At 42.6% G+C, this 17,057-nt stretch overlaps 1 protein-coding gene across 2 annotated transcripts in view; it reads right to left on the reverse strand.

Moving 5' to 3' along the window:
• Window positions 1-17,057, reverse strand: part of ZZZ3 (zinc finger ZZ-type containing 3) — a 31,827-nt gene that overhangs the window by 8,257 nt on the left and 6,513 nt on the right. For both annotated transcript variants that reach the window (XM_072419501.1, XM_072419502.1), the window contains exons 2-7: window positions 11,047-12,554; window positions 4,251-4,389; window positions 3,001-3,148; window positions 2,261-2,373; window positions 1,249-1,317; window positions 1,036-1,137 (exon numbers count right to left, since the gene is read on the reverse strand). In XM_072419501.1, the coding sequence (XP_072275602.1) occupies window positions 1,036-1,137; window positions 1,249-1,317; window positions 2,261-2,373; window positions 3,001-3,148; window positions 4,251-4,389; window positions 11,047-12,503 (2,028 nt within the window). In that variant the 5' untranslated portion in view covers window positions 12,504-12,554. The remainder of the gene's footprint in view (window positions 1-1,035; window positions 1,138-1,248; window positions 1,318-2,260; window positions 2,374-3,000; window positions 3,149-4,250; window positions 4,390-11,046; window positions 12,555-17,057) is intronic.

Raw genomic sequence — 17,057 nt, forward strand, 5'->3', positions numbered from 1 at the left:
GAAAAACCAGACTCTGAAAGGTGTTGAATATAAACTGCAATTGAAAGTTATTTACGTATCATAAGTGTGTTTCCCCTTTTTTTTTTTTATTTAAAATATGCTTTTTAAATATGTAAAAAAAAAAAAAGTGAACTAAAATTTTTACCTTACATAAAGGGTAGATGACACTTTTTATGTAAGGTAAAAAATTACCTTCTTCTTTTGGGGATGCATAGTGAAATCTGCATTTTTTTCTCATCAACGTCACCCACTCTCGCACCTGCGTAGTGCAAGATCGGGTGATGCAGGAAGAAAGGAGAGAAGATGGTGCCGGGACAACACAGGACCTGATCCAGGAAAGCACAGAAAGAATCAACAGGTCTTCCAAGGTAAAGGTGATTTTTTTCCCCCAGTTTACTTTTGCTTTAAAATCCTTTAGTTATGTTGAGTGTATGTTAAAGAAAAGTTGGATGTGGCACCCGACTTCACACCTGTCCCTTGTTTAACAAAAAAAAGAGCGTTGCATATGGTTTCATGCAACTAAATGACAGCTCCAGTAACTCAGAGCAGGGATGTCTTTCTTTGCTCCTAACAACTGTGCATAGTAGGAGGGGAGTAAAGGATAGGAGTACGTATGTGCTATGGGGCATTATCAATCCTAATCTAAGTTCAAATACTAAACTCACTATTGGCGCTGGCTCTCTTTGTCTGTTGTAAAACCCTTTGGCTTTAGAAACCCTATCATAGAAAATTCCTATTGACTGTCCTGCAGAAGGGGTCCTCTAAAGATTTAAAAGTCTACAGGTGATGCACTCGGCACAAGAGGACCTCTCGGCCGAGCCGGTGAAATCACAAGTGCAGGACAGGATTAGCAGTTCCTCCACCCCAAGAACAACCAATTGACCTAGACAGGGATTTTACATGGGCTTTAAATTGTTTTGCCTAGCAAGGGTGAATTTCAGGATCAGTGCAACGATTACCTAAAGACAGCAGAAAACTCTCACATATCCCCAGGTATGTTTGTATGACATAGAAGAATGGCACAAAACAAATTACCTGTTTAGATGTCCTGTTTCCTAGCTCCTCAGCGATCTTTTGCCACCGCTTGGACTCCACTTCTTCCGGGGGGTACTTCAGAAGCAGCTGCTCCAGTTTTTTCTAATTAGTCCATAAAATATAACAATGACGCACACAGTGTCTCTCAAAAATCGGAATACAGAAGAATAAAAAAAAAACTAGAATAGCAATTTAAAGGACTGGTTCCCTTACCTGTTCTTCCACTGTCCACAACTGATTGAAGGTTCCTGGCTTGGGGTCCATACAGAGCCTGCCTCTTACCTGTAATATAACAAATTATAATCAGCTAAGAACTCCAGGAAATAAAAATGATCACAGAGCTGCTGTATAACAGCATGTTTCATTCAGCTGTATTTAGTCATTATCGTTTTAATGCTCAAAGAGAGAAAGGATTTGTGTGTTCTTTTTACTTGCCAAAAAGTGAAACAATTTAGCATTTACACATATATTTTATATGTATTATGTGTAGCCAAGCAGGAGGAACTTTGGACTTTGACCCAAACTACTATTGGGGTGACCCCAACCATTTCATGGAATGAATCTGTTTGACAATTTTTTTTCTTTTTTAAAAAAATTGACTGCCACCATTTTACTATCTAATTTATAACATAAAAAGCCATTTTCTTTTATGGTGGCAATCAATGCTTCAAAATGTCATATAATATTAAATTCAAACTGGCAATCTGTAGCTCCGTTCACCTGAATGAAGATGAGGTTTGCCAAAAATGTAGCAGCGAACATTTACATTTACAAGTTGCAATCTGAGTGTCTGGTCATTGACTATAAAATGGAGAAATACATTTGGTGATCGACTAATAAATTCCAACAGCAAAAGCAGCAATCCTCCTGAAAATAGCAAACTTTCAAGATTACTGCTGCTTTAATAAATACGGCAACGTGAAAAGTGGAATTATTTCTGTAAAAATAACACCAATTGTCTTGCAACCAGCAAATGATATTTTATTTTAATTTTATAAAGAGCCCTCAATTGCAAATAGACAATTAAAGAGGAATACACAGCTGTAATAAAGCTACAGAATTTTGGGGCTTGCCATCATGGAATATAGGCTGAAAATTTTGACAATTTTAATGGACCTGAAAGCTGGTGCACAACACCATTACATTGCTCACAATGCAGTATGTATGCTTCTTCACCATCACATGTCACCTAGATGCAAAGTCCCCCTCCAAATCTTTCCTTTACCTGGGACATGTTCACTGCAGTGCTTTCCTGGCCATCGCTCTGAGGCAGAACAGAGTAACAGGACGGTTCTCCATCTTTTTCCCCTGTCCTCTGGGAGTTGTTGTGTAGTCCAGCTGTATAGATTAAAGCAAATACAACATTCTGTGTTAGTGCTATTATTTTCTGAGGAAAGAACATTTTTGTAGATGTAATTTCTACCTGCATCACATTTGGTTTGTTAAGGTAATGCGTTTTTAAACCATTGTCATTTTTCCTAAAAAGGATACGTTTTCATTTTTTGTTGTATTTTAGCATTGTCAATCCCTTACAAACTCTTTGCAACCACTTTCTGCCTACATACACTCCAGTGGGCCATGTCTGCATAATGCATATTGAAAGGTTCTCTTCAATGCTAACTTTCTACTGTAAGCAATCATTCCTGAACTTATTTTAGAGAATGCTAAATATGTGGATATAAAGTCTAGCTTTTAGTTTCAGTTACACACCTGAAACAATAACAATAACATGGGGTTTCTATCTAAAGTCTGAAGTCTGTGTGACAGCAGAAATCCTCATTATCCTATAAGAGCAAATAGACAAGGACCTTTACGACAGGAGAACCAGATAAACTATATATTTAAAGGGAACCAGTCAGACGTCAGCTGTTTGGTTATAAAGTGTGAATAAGATTAAAAGAATCAAAAAACAGGATGAACTAAAGAATCTGGCTCAGCGAGACCTCAGTTATATTTTTTACTAACCTTTATCAAAAATTAACTTCACTCTTCTCGAATTCCGTTTCCGGTTTCTAAACTCTCTTTCAAAGTTCCCAAGAGCTGAAGTATACTGGTCCCAAGAAATGTCTGGTAACTGGACGATCCTCTGAGGGCGAGGAATCCCAATATCCATCTAAGTGCATTAAAAAAAATGATTATCCATGCCTCTCCAGCTAGACAAAATACACAGAAGCCTCAATGTACCTTCTGAATGCTTTCTGTCCTATTGTTCAGGCCTGGGATACATCTGTTTGGTTCATGCTAGTGTGTTAGCACATATTTATTGACGGCAGTAAGGAAGCTCCATCATACTGAATGGGCCACCAATACATAACAAATGTGGACCTGAAGTACATTACTATATAATCACCTATATATTACTTAGCACGCTACAGTTGTGGTGCACGGAAAAGTTGGTCAGATAGCATCTAATACACAACTTCGGCATCTAATACACAACTTTACTTGAGCAGTGGTTGCCATTTTACAATAGCACAGGTAAATTATATTTTCAATATTAATGGTCAGAGAAATAGAAATGAACAATAAATATGATTTATGCGACAGACAGCAGAGAGTTACACAGCACAGGTTTATGGGAATTCACTCTCTCTCTTCCATTAACTTAACAGGGTGGTCTGGGTGTGCAGTCCATGGAGTGAATAAGTCACAACATATTTTTCCTGTCCCTGTACCCTCATACCACCTTCTTCTTTTTTCATTTCCTCCTTGCGATCTTTGACTATCTTGTTTGGTTGGACCGGGGTGAAGTAAACCGTGCGCAAGAGTTCATTCATCCCTGGCAGGCATGGAGGAAACTAGGAATGCCAATCATCCATGCAACCAAAGCTCATGCTGTGCAAGAACAGCTCAGCTTTTTGTGCCAGAAACCCAGAACAATCAGGCAGGTGGAAAAGATATTTGCCGCAGGGACATCGCCTTTCCCTTTCTGATATAATGACTGGCCTGATTATGAATTCTTAAAAGTGGAACTGCTTTAAGTAAGGGCTACCAATTGAGGAGCCTGGTCAGCCCAACTAGGTGGGTGACTGGTCTATGCAATGCCCCCTAAATGCCTACATAACACAGGATGCCCGGGTTCTGCTTTAAGGTGAACGGACTGAAAAAACAGACACACATGCACAACTGCAGTGTTGGCTGAATACCTCAACAACAGTTACCAACAGTTAACAACAGCTAAAATGGTAACAAAATAATTTCAGACTATACCCCACCTTCTTTTGAAGCTTCTCCACAAATACAATAGGATCGAGCAGCGCGTCTTTCTGATGCTGGGCTAACGTCTCAATGTCTAACACAGCTTGTGAGCGCTGAGCCTCCAGCACCGAGATAGTCTGTAAAAGCCTCTGATAACTGCAAAGAAAAAAATAGAAAGGAAAAATTACAAATAGTACACATAGCCTAAGTTTTTGGCAGAACACACGGCAACCGCACAGAAATCCATTACATCAAGTGAAATGAAGATTCTTATATACACAGTACAGAATATGTTATTAAAAAGAATCGATAATACCAAACATTAAAGGGTAAGTCTATGCAAATTAGCCTAACATGATAAAATGTTCCTTTTTACTTTTACCCTTTTACTTACCTAATCCCTCATTCTCACAAGATTCCTCCTCTTGTAAGACTGCTTCACCAAAGCCAATTCTCTAAGGCAGCTTTGCTTGACCTTTTTCATCTGGGGGAACCCTTGAAATAATATTCAGGTCTTCAGTACATTAATATGGTGGCCAGTGGGAAGAATGTCACCCTTACAGACAGCCAAAATGATATTGGCGTTCGTTAACCTGACCTGAGAGGTCCAAATTGCTCATTGCTCAAGGAATCCCTAGCAACCTCCGGCGGAAACCTGGCTGAGAATCCTACATCATTTCCTACAATACAGGTTTAGCAGTCCTGCATTGTTCGAGAAGATGCCAAGGGCCTACCAACACCCTGAAGGGTAAAAGAGAAAAACAGAGTGCCAGCTACAGGTGGAGCAAGGGATAGGAAACTTAAGTTTTTTACCCCACACCTTACTGGGAAAAGGGCCATGAAATCTGCACATAGCACATTCGTTCAGTAGCTCTAGGTAACTGCATATAAAGGAATAAAGCAACACCGGCCAATGAAAACACCGAACAACTTCAAATCCAAATGCTGTTAGGTACTGTGAACTGTAGAAAACTTGCGGTCTCACTGAAACTTAAACATACATATAAAATTCCCATTATGTGTATTGATAAGTGACAGGTTCCCTTTACAGCTTTGGAGTCAACAGTGGGTGCTTGGAGTGGCTTCTATGCCACCTAGGTATCGACCTGGTCCACCATTGGACAGGAGTTGGTAGATTGTTTCTTGGTTTGATGTCATGGAGGTGGCTTCAAACAACGAGTGAAAGTTACATAAATACAGTACATGTCTTGAGATTGACAGAGTACCAACCGAGGAAAGCAGGCCCACCTATCTTTCCTTATGAACTGAGAAACATTATACTCCATCTATGTTTCTCATTATACCTATGCACTGTGGTTGAAGGTTGATAAAGTCCAGTAAAGGTCATTTAGTGGTTATCTTGCATAAAGCTGCGTACACACTTGCAATTTTTGTCGTTGGAAAGGATCTTTCACGATCCTTTCCAACGACAAGGGGCTGCAAGATGCATGAACGATGCTGTACATACAGCACCGTTCATGCTCTATGGAGAGGGGAGGGGGGAGAGCGACGGAGCGGCACCCTGCTGCACGCTCTCCCCTTCCCTTTCATTACGATCAGCTGTCGTCCATCGTCCGTGGATCTGGCAGGTCAGTCCGGACGATGGACGACACCGACTGTACACACGGAAGATTTTCGCCCGATAATTGGCCGATGCCGATTATCGGGCGATAAAAATCTGCCGTGTGTACGTAGCTTTAGTCCTATGTCCAGCGACCCCTGAGCAGTAACCCCGGAGTCACACTCGGGGTAGCTAAACCAATGTAAAACAATGATAAATTGAGTCTTACCTGATCCGCCGGCGTCCTTCTTCGCGATACTCGTCTTCTTTCTTTCTCTAGTCGTCTCCCTCTGCATCTGATGAGTCACCAGGAGTTCCTGGTGACGTTAGTAAGTGCGGACTTTCCGTTCGGGGAGTGGCGGGAAATTCAAAAGCATTTGTATTGCATTCAATACAAAATAACTGTATTTAATGCAATACAGTGGATTTATTTAATTTATTATTTTGACATGAATTTGTGTTTCAAACTTTAATATACTCCGTGTTCTCCCCAGCCCCTTTTAGCTGGGTGCACCACCCGGCACTTTTCAGTAACCACCCGACTGTTTTTGGGTAGTTACTGATAAGTTGGGTCACAATACAGGGGCGGCCCCCTGCCTAAAAAAACGTTTTGGGTTCAATATACTAGTATACCAGTCAAAATACTATAGTATACTATTATACTGTAAAATAAATTTTCATGAAAAATGTACCGCTTTTAGACAAATAAAACCGGACAGAAATGAACCGCTCAGGAGGTTAAAGCGTACCTAAACTGAATATTTTTACTTTACATAAAAGGGTAGACAACTCTTATATATAAAGGATTACCCCTCAATGCACTCACAGAACAGATTACATTACTTTAAAAACTGGATAAAAATGATGATATAATATTCCAGTCCAGCTAAACCCAAAATTGAGCAAGGCAAGCTAATAGCAGTCAGACTTATAAATCAATACAAACATTGTATACAAGCAAAGCTGTGGACAGAATATTTCATGAGCCAAATGTGCTCCCACACTGCACTACAGCTTATTTCCTCAAATCTCTGAAGTCAGCCATTGAGAGAATAATTCAAGTATGAAATCTGAAGCAGGAAGAATAATAATAGTCTGACTACATTTCCCAGTCATTAAAGTAGAACTAAATAGGAATCCACGATGACCATCACTCCAATAAATCCTCACCTATCTTCATTTCTATCCACTGGCTTACTTTTTAGATATTGGGTATTGGCTTTCAGCAGCTGGTTATATGTGACCTTTCTATTTCCTCTATGTCTCAATGCAGACGATGTAGACATAATAATAACCAATAACATTCCATGGATGTTCTGCTGGATTCTCAGCTGATAATTACAGCTATAATAAACACTGCGGCACAGAACGACATTAGCTATAGAAGTCTTGAGAGCTGCAGTCTGAGAGGATTTCTCCAGCCAATATTACAACAAAAGCTCTGTTTATTGAACCTAAAGGGGTGTATTTAATAAAACTGTTACATGGGTGGCTCAAAATAAAACGGGTACCCTAAGACTGTTTTGCAAGGTGTCCTGGGATCTTTTCTGACTCCAGGCACGTATAAAACCAATGCAGCTTTGAATTTGATAAGAGATCCTTGAATAATATTTTTACATGTAAGCAGTGTAAATATTTGAATTTTACTTGGTGTTGGCCTCTTGCAACCCCTGCGCTGTTCAGATTCAGGAAGAAGCCACACAAGGAACCAAATCAGCGGTGCCACAATGCACAAAGTGGATAGGAGAAATCAAAATGGCAAACTATTCGGTTCGCTGCTTCTCTTTTCACTATCCAGTTGTAGGATGGGAAGAGATAAAACCTGTGGAGGATGAATAAGGATACCTACACACGTAAGAGTCTCATAGTCGGACGAGAATCAGGGAAGGTGAAGTGAAGGGGAGAAAGCCCAGCGGGGTGCCAGTCGTTCTCCCCCACCCCTCTCCACAGGGTTGAACGGTGCTGAATGTACGGTGCTCATTCAGTTTTGTCGTTGGAAAGGATTGTGAAAGATCATTTCCAACGACAATTATTGCACGTGTATATGCAGCCTAAATTTCAGAAGTGAGTGGTCAGAATTACAAATCCTTTTCCAGCTTAAACAAATCGCATATATACAGCTCATACATGTATCTGGCGATTTGCTTGGATATTTGTATAAAATTATCATGAAATGGTAACTATGCTTTAAGCAGAACTAAACCCATGATACTCACCTGTCCCTGGGTGCAGCCATCCACTTTCTCCTCTTACTAGGGATGATCTTCAGCCATCTTCATTGTAAGGCTGGGATAGTGTCAACACATACAGGCGGGCAGGAGTTCATTCCCGGTACAAGAAAGGAAAGCTGGAATGCCAGGCATGCACAGTTCAGCTTTTTCTGACACCCGGATCTATCAGGGAGGTAGATTATTGCAGTAGGGACATAGCCTGCCACTTTCTGAAATAATGACCGGCCTGATTGTGGATCTTTACTTCTATTATAAGTCAGGGCTTTAAGTTGAGGAGACTGGACACCCCGACCGGCAATGGGTGACTGGTCTACTCAATGCCCCCTAAATGTGTACACAACACATGGTTTCCTGTAGATTTTATTCTCTGCAGTGCTGGAAACTAGGTTATGAAATCACACAAATTTCGGGCCCCCAACTTTTCAGTCCAGAAAACATTTTGGGGACCAAGCATGGACTTTAGCAAGCATAAAAGGATTTATATTATGTTTTCCCGCTGCAGCAACCAGTTAGAGGGAGGTGAGGACACTGTTTGCAGAAGGGTGCTTTACTAGAGTGGAGCATTTAAAAAGAACCTGTAAGTGGGTCCTTACGGCTGACACGCTTGCACAGTGAAGTCTCCAGACGGTCATCCTAATCCACTAGTTAGCGAGGCTATGACCTGGAACTAGCACAAGCCATCGGAGTTCACGCTTGGATCGCTGCATGCTTATTCCCCCATCAGAGCTTTATCTAAAGCCAACATCAGGATGAGAGCCTCATGGCCTGCAACTTTATTCAATTGATATTCCTAAATAACTTATTTATATTTCATTTGGATACCAAAGGGAATAATTAAAATAGGCTTCAGGCTTAAATAGAAATAAAGTTCCACTTGTAAGTTTGTATGATCAGGCAGGCGAATATTGCAGTAAGGCACAGGCGATTATTGCAGTAAGGGACAGGCAGATATTGCAGTAAGGGGAAGGCGATGTCTCTTCTGCAATATTGTTTCTTACCTGCCCGATAACTCAGGATTCCGGAAATCAATGCTGAGCTGCGCATGTGCAGCATCAGCTTTGCCTGCCGGGAAAACACAACATGCTTCCCTTCCATGTGCCAGGGTGAATGAACTCTTGCTCAACTATGAAGCAGTTAAAGTTGAAGGGTCATTAAAATAAAAAAAATCACGTTTACCCTTAATTCAGCAAAACCATAGATGCCTCCACATTTGGCATTGATTCAGTCCCGGGCTGTCCTTGATTCTTCCTTCATCCCAGAGCGGAGGAAATTCTGGCCAATGACACCTTTCTTCCTTCTGCCTACATCACCCGATCTCGCACTGCACAGGTGTGAGATTGGGTGACGTATCCTCCTGCATGCATGAGATCAACACTATTTTTTTCATTGTCCCTTCTGTGCATCCCTCCTGGGATATGTGATGTAGGTATCCCAGGAGGCTCTTCAATCCCGTGACGGTAAGGTCAGAGGCCGAAATGCCTCCCTTTTAGGTAACGAATTTAAGGAAAACAAAAAAAGTTTTTTTTACTTAATATAAAAGTTATCCGCTCTTCCATATAAAGTAAAAGTTGTGGTGAAAGATCCACTTTAAGTCATCCAGACACAACCAATCAAGGAGGCGGAAGATAGCTCGAAAGATGAAAAACAGAAACAAGATGGTGGAGCCGGAATGCAGACAGGTAAGTCGGTTGGGTTCAGTTCCTGTTTATTTTGCTATCTGTGCCCTATTCAACACAACAGGAACTGAATTAAAATCTCTCCAGAGTGGAACCTCCTCTTTATAGTCACTGAAAAAATGTTCCTTTTATTCCTGTTCTGGTGACAACTAACAATTTAGAATTTTCCCTCACGGTTATTCCCAGTCATAGTGGTCTCAAATAAATTTAGACAAAGAATCTCTAGAAGAGGAAACAAATAGAGAAAATATCTGACTGAGGCTCTAATCCCCCTCATTTAAAAAAAAAAAAAAAAAAAAAGCATTCCAAGTGTGTCCAGCTTCTACATTTTATATCACATGCGCCAGGTTTAAAGCTTATCAACAAAATTTTTAGTTTATATAAAAGAGTAAAAAAAATTGCTTGTCCCCCACAAAAAAAAAGGGTGAAGCCCCTGCCCCTCTGTCTTTACCGCCACAGTGAATAGGAGCGCAGAGCTTTCTGCGATACATACGTCAGGTATCCTACAAGGCTTGGGGCTGCTACTCCTGCTTATGCCTGATTTAAGGCACGTGCAGAAGGGGTTTTCAAGGCACTGAAATAAAAAAGGGCCAATATTACGCATGCAAAGTTACATTTACAGCAGGCCACATTACCTGACCTTGCGCCTGCGCGGTGCGAGATCGGGTGACATAGCTAGAAGAAAGAAGAAGATGGCAGCACCTGGTGGGAGAAAGTGCCGGGATAAAGGATTCCAGGACAGTGCTGGACTGAATCAATGCCAGGTATGGAGGGAACTGGGGCTCTTGCAAAAGTAAAGGTAAATGGCAGTGTTTTCCCCAGGAATTTTTTGAAAATGGGTGGGAAGAGGCTGTAGGCAGGTGGCTGCCCCTGTATTGAGACCCAACCCCTAAAAACAGCCGGGTGGTTACTGAAAAGTGCCGGGTGTTGCGCCCAGCTAAAAGGGCCTGGGGAGAACACTGGAAAGTGGTATCTTTTTTTTATTTGTAACATGCTATAACTAGAATCCTCATCAAGGTTGTTAGCTCCCCATTCCCACTCCACCAGTTGTCTAATTGTGACAGAAACTTAGGTGCAAGCCATAAACCTCCGCAATGTGAGCACAGCATTGTTTTCATTCTGTTACACTACTTCCTAGTATCTGTATGGGTTACTTGTGTATTTGTCAATATGATGTGACCTTTGGAAAACAAGACACATAATCCGCTAACTGTCTAAAATGGTTGCAGAGCAGCGCCGGTCAGTGACATGTACATTTGTAAACAAGCAAGGGAACCTTTGGATCAAGGAAACAATGAACACAGAAGTGAATAGCAGAAATCAAGGTTACCATGGTTACACATACTCTTTGTTGTGTTTCAAAGCCACGTGATCGGACTCAAAGAAGTACACATCGGGCTCGTCGTCTTCCTCCCCTGCCGGTTGTACGCTGCCGCTCTCTTTGGCGGGAAGCACCATACACTCAGTGCTGGAGGAAGCGCAGGCAGTTGGCTTATCCTGCGAACACTTTGCAGAAGGACACGTCTGCTTTTTGTCACTTGTAGCCACCGTTACGGCTCCGTTAACAACGGAGGAAAGTTTACCACCTTCGTTGGAACTCTCCTCGGCCTGCCCGTTCTCCCCGCATGGAGAGGCATTTTTGGATGAGCTGTCTTTGACAGATACGAGCTTCCTCGGGGAAGTTCTTAAGGTATATCGATGTTCTTGAGTGTCTGAAAAGCACAGCTCAAGCGAGGGCCCCTCTGCAGTCTCGGACATGGGAAAATCCTCGCTGCATACAGGCTTGTCCTGATTGGGGTTAGGTACATTGTTTGGGGATTGAGCAGCTTGTTCCTTGGAAATGCCATCGCCTACAACGTCAAGTTCCTCCTCAGAATCTCGAACGGTCAGTAGGGCTTCCGAGCAGGAAACGCCTGCCGATTCATTGGTCTGATTGACGCGATCGATAGGCAGGCAGGTGTTTAATTCATGGTCCTGTTTATCTGCCTGTTCCTCGGAGTGCGTGCAAGGCACATTATGGTCTGAAAGACTGTCTGTTTCGCTGGTAGCGGGTGCGGAGCAAGGAGCCAGCGAACTCCCATTCTCCGATAAGTTCAACTCCTTCGAGGAGGCAACTGCACTAGTATTATTCTGTTTAGCACCCCCATCTGAAGGACAGTTATTACAATTTACAGCAGCAGTCTCGTTATCAATACCGTTAACAATCTGATGGTTAAACACGTCCCCATCAGGTAAGGAGGTTTTTACAATTTCCTCAGACTCTGTGTCTGTTTTGATTTCCCTTTGGTTACTATCATCCAGTAAAAGATATCGATTAGCTCGTTTAGAACGGGGTGTATCTGTTTCATGGTCAGATTCAGAGTTCCTCCTATCAGAAAGCCCCTTGTGAAATGTACCGGGCAATTCTTCCTCCGGACTACTGGGTTCCTCAGGACGAAGGTAACGCTTGATTTTTTTCAACACAGGCGACAAAGCTCCTGAGGATTTTTTGTCGCTGTTTTCCACACTGTCTTTGTCGCAACCGTCCTTATCCGAAATAGACAGGCCTCTCTTTCTTGGGCTAACCCAAGATTCCCGAGAGCCTGGTTGTTTGAGTTCGCTGCCTTTGGTTAGGCTTCCCTTTTGGATCTGGGCAGGCTCTGGCCTTTTCTTAGGAGACCTAGATCTCAAAAGCGACGGGGGGATAACCTCGTCGGGGTGAGCGATGCTCCGGTTTCTCAGTGTGCGACCACAGAAGTTTTCATCTAATCCGTTTAATCCTACGGTAGATCTTGTGACGCGAGTCGAGCGGGAAGCAGCCATACTATGGATCACCCAAATCGTGAGATCGACATGATCCTCTCATTGGGAACCCTGAAAGAGACACAAAGACATTATAAGTCAGTGCAAAATGTAATTCTGACATACAATATTTATTAAAAGAACGTCTTCAGGCAAACCTTTATTCAAAGAAGCAACTATTTAGCCCAAGGGAAGCAATGGCCTCCCGTAATGCGAAGACATATATGAAGGAGCCCTGAAGCCATCGTATATAGCCAGTCAATACATTCAATCCTATTTCTGGTATTTAATATCCCATTGCACACACAGATAGAAGGTAGCTGCAGTTTATTATTTAAAATATATCTTCAATCTCAGCAAAAACATCATAATTCATTCCGACCCTCTTCACCTAGTACACTAGATATTCCCAGGGTGCAGACAATCATCTTGGTTACTGGCCGGCCTGCACGCTTTACATGAAAGAGTTATCCCTTGGTCTTTTAAAAAACCCAACTTCCACAAGTCCTTAGAGTATTATTATTAAACAGGATTTATATAGCGCCAACATATTACGCAGTGCTGTACATTAAATTAGGGTTGCAAATGACAGACAGATACAGACAGTGACACAGAAGGAGAGGAGCCTGCCCCGAAGAGCTTACAATCTAAGAGAAGGGCCCTCATCCATTTTTAACACAGGGAAACCCCCCAAAATAACCTTCTGTTCTGTAGGGTTTGGTAAATAGGCAAACAGGTTTTGCCTCCTTTGCAGGGGCATTTCTTGAACATTTAATTTATGTAACACCAACTAATACTGATAATTCAGAAAGGAAAGGGAATCAGTGAGTTAATTAGTATGCTTTTCAGTCATGGCCACCCAAGCCTTTAACATCTACATTAACTTGCCCGGTTAATAACAAGCTAATGAACCTGTTTTCATGAGTTGTTTTATATCAGACCTGGTAAATATTTTGCAGGCAGATGGTTGGTGTGAGGGGCTGGAAGGGTGCTATACCAAGCTAATTGCCTAAAGTAGCATCCCCATCATGCTGAGGCTTGGAGAATAAAGCGGACCTAAACTCAACATTTTCACTTTACATAAAAGGGTAGACAACTCTTATATGTAAAGGAAAAATGTATTTTTTTATTTTTGAGTGCAACATCATTTTTGTTTAAAAAAAAAAAAAAAAGGTGCAGCACCTCCACTTTCAGTCTTGATCACCGTAGCAAATGGAAGCGCAGAGCCTCCTGGGATACCTACGTCACGCATCCTGGGAGGCTCTGGGTGCTCCTGCGCATGCCCTAATATCGGACACGCCTATTAAGGGAAAGTGATGCCGATCTCACGCAAGTGCAGTGAGATCAGATCTCTTTTTTCCCTCCCTTTACAGTGGGTAGGTCACCTGACTTCACACATGCGCAGTTCGAGATCAGTTGACATGCCAAGAAAACCGAAGAACGCGGAAAAGTAAACTAAAGATGGCAGTGTCCTACACTTACTCAGCGCCGGGACAAAGAGAATTCCAGGACGACGCGGGACCAGACGGTGGGAAGGACCAGCACCTTTCAGGGATCTGCAGGATTGTATTGCAGTAGTTTATGGATTTATGAATGATGTCGGACGAGCGCTGTACACGCTTGATTCTCGTTCAATAGTAAAGCAATAATCTCAAGTTGCATCTTTCAGGAGTCTTATTAATAAAACTAGAGCCAGATCTAAAAAAAAGAGCAACTTCCATACTGATTTAGAAATTCATACATGGGGGTGCTAATGCATGGAGAACGCAGCAATGAGAGCTGGAAGTCCTTTTAGAGAACTTCCATCAACAAGAAGAAACATAGAAAATAATGGTGCCTATTGGAAAGGAGGATATTTAATGTTTGTGGACCGCAGGAGATGACATTAGAAGGGACTTTAAAGTGGAACTATTGTTCAGATATCAAAATCTGCAATCAGGAAGGTTCATTAGTTCATTACGTAGGACCAGGCGATGTCCCTTCTCCAATAAAATGCACTTATCTGCCTGATCGCTGTTGTCTTTTACGAAAATGCTGAGCCGCGCGGATTTACCGGCATTGGTATAAAGTTCCGCTTTAAAAAATTGCAATTAGGCAGGTAAGGGTATTTTATTGCAAAAGGAACATCTCCTGCCTGATCACAATTTTTATGGTAAGGGTTTAGTTCTAGGCTTAGTTCTAGGTTAGTTTAATGCTAGGCCCCCAGCATCTCTTCAGCGCCCACTGGCGCTTGCTTCCTGTATGGGCGGGAAAATGGTGCTCTTTCCTAAAGCGTACCTAAACTCAGAAATTTCACTTTACATAAAAGGGTAGACAACCCATTTAGGTAGGGAAAAAAATTCTGTTTTTTGATTTTTAAGGGCAACACCCTTTTTTTAAATAAAAAAAATTTAAAAAAGGGTACTGCACTGCCCCCCACTATTAAATGGGAGCGCACCTGATCTCGCACCTGGTCGGGTGACGTAGGATGAAGAACACAGAAGAGGCGAAGAATGCATTACCCAGAGCGCTGGCTTCCGGACGACGCAGGACCCAATGCAATACACCCCTGGACGGATCGGACTTCGGGAAATAAAGGTAGGTAATTTTTTTTTGGCACTTTTTAGTTTAGTTTCTCCTTAAGCTCCGACTTCTGGAAGTCGCTCACTGCTAGATGAAGCATCCTCCCCTTTATTCCCAACATTGGAATAGAACAAAAGCAAAAGGTGGAAAAGTGAAAGTGGAACTAAACCTGTGATACCTATCCCCGTGTTTAGTTGCACGTTTTTTTCCATGAGGCAAAAATCTCACCACCTAGATTAGCCATTATCCTGGAATGAACTGCCATGCAAAAGTTTTTCCTGCTAACAAATGCCGATCTGCACATGCGCAGCAAAATTTACAGCTGGATGGCAATCAGGCAGCAGTGTTCTCCGCGCCCCCTTTTAGTCAGCGCACCACCCGGCACTTTTTAGCAACCACCCGGGTGTTTTGGGTGGTTACTGAAGAGTTGAGTCACAATACAGGGGCTGCCACCTACATACAATTTATTCCCACCTGGCCTAAAAAAATACCAGGGTTTAACACTGGGCAGGTAAGAATAGTTCCTGTGGAGGAGACATCGTCTGTCTCTTTCTGCAATAACCACCAGCATGCTCATGCATTTTCTAAGTGGGTATTTATGAAGTTTTTGCATTGCCAGGGATTTTTTTATAGAGTTTTTTACAGATAAAAGCGGAGGGGGCTGTATAAGCAGCGGATGACAGTAAAGAGGCGGTAACTGCAGAACGTAAATCAGAAGAATCAGCTAGGAGAGCCACCTCATGAAAAGGCCACAACTCCAAACTTCAGAGAGGAAACAATTCGGAAAACCCTACAACTCAACGAGAAGCATTATTTCTCTCATAACATGCAGTGTTCTCCCCAAAATGTTTTAACTGGGTGGCAGCCTCCATATTGCGAGACAACTTCTTAGTACACCCACAAATATCCGTGTAACTAAAGTGCCGGGCAGTGTGCCAAGCTAAAATGGCCGGGGAGAACACTGAATGCAACCCTAACCATGAGATGATGTTCTAAAAAAGAAAAAAGAGGAACAAGTGGTGTGTTGAGGCTACACTTGTTTGCTGAAAACAATGCAGCCATTTTTTATTATGGGGGGGGGGGGGGTTACTAAATTAAATCTACAGACACTGAGTGCTGGTGCAAGGTCTGCTTTGCGCTCAACGGCTACCTAATAATTCTATTTCTACCCCCAACTGGAGAGCTAAGACCCAAGGCCTGTGTGAATGCCAGTGGGGTATGACACATTATATCTTACTCATAACAGCCCACGAGGAAGGGGCCATGAAAGTGAAGCCCTGCATAGCCCGGACAACACTGGTCACAGCTTCAAGCCCCCTGCTGATCGGGGGTCTGTATTAGGGGTGTATTGGTAATGTTTGCAGAGATGCGTAGCTAGATGGACCCAACACAGAATTCTTTGTAGGAGCGCGGTTGTGTACAAGTACAACCTATGTATTTAGTGCTGGAAATGGCACAGTGTAAATAAATAGTGGCCATAGTAAGAACCCCCTGGCAAGGGTATAGTTTGTGCCAATCCCATCACTGTCACTTTTTTTGTTGTTATACGTATACAGTAATCATTTTATAGCCGTCCATTGGGCTGGATGAGTCTGCTTGGCTTCTATGAATATCACTTCCCAACCTGACCCTTCATAGGAGGGGAAAAATACCCAGGGGGAGTGGGCACAATGCAGCCGTTCCTTACCCCCAACTGATATCATATGAGTCCCCTGACGATTCTCATTGGCTTGGCTATGTACCCTTCCTCTATCGAAGTATGAGTCCTGACCCCTCCCCGACTGGGTATATACCCTTCCTACCCCACACACTCTCCCATGAGAACTGTAACCTACAACAGACCCTCCCCTAGAGTATGTAGCCTTCCCCCACATATAGACCCTCCCCAGGGGAACACCACCATACATACATCTTCACCTGGGTTATGTAATGACCCCCTCCCACAGACTCTCCATGGGATATAAATCCATCCCCTCCTACATACCCTCCATGGGGTATAAATCCATCCCCTCC

The sequence above is a fragment of the Pyxicephalus adspersus genome, chromosome 8 (assembly GCF_032062135.1).
Source record: "Pyxicephalus adspersus chromosome 8, UCB_Pads_2.0, whole genome shotgun sequence".
NCBI classification, from domain to species: domain Eukaryota; kingdom Metazoa; phylum Chordata; class Amphibia; order Anura; family Pyxicephalidae; genus Pyxicephalus; species Pyxicephalus adspersus.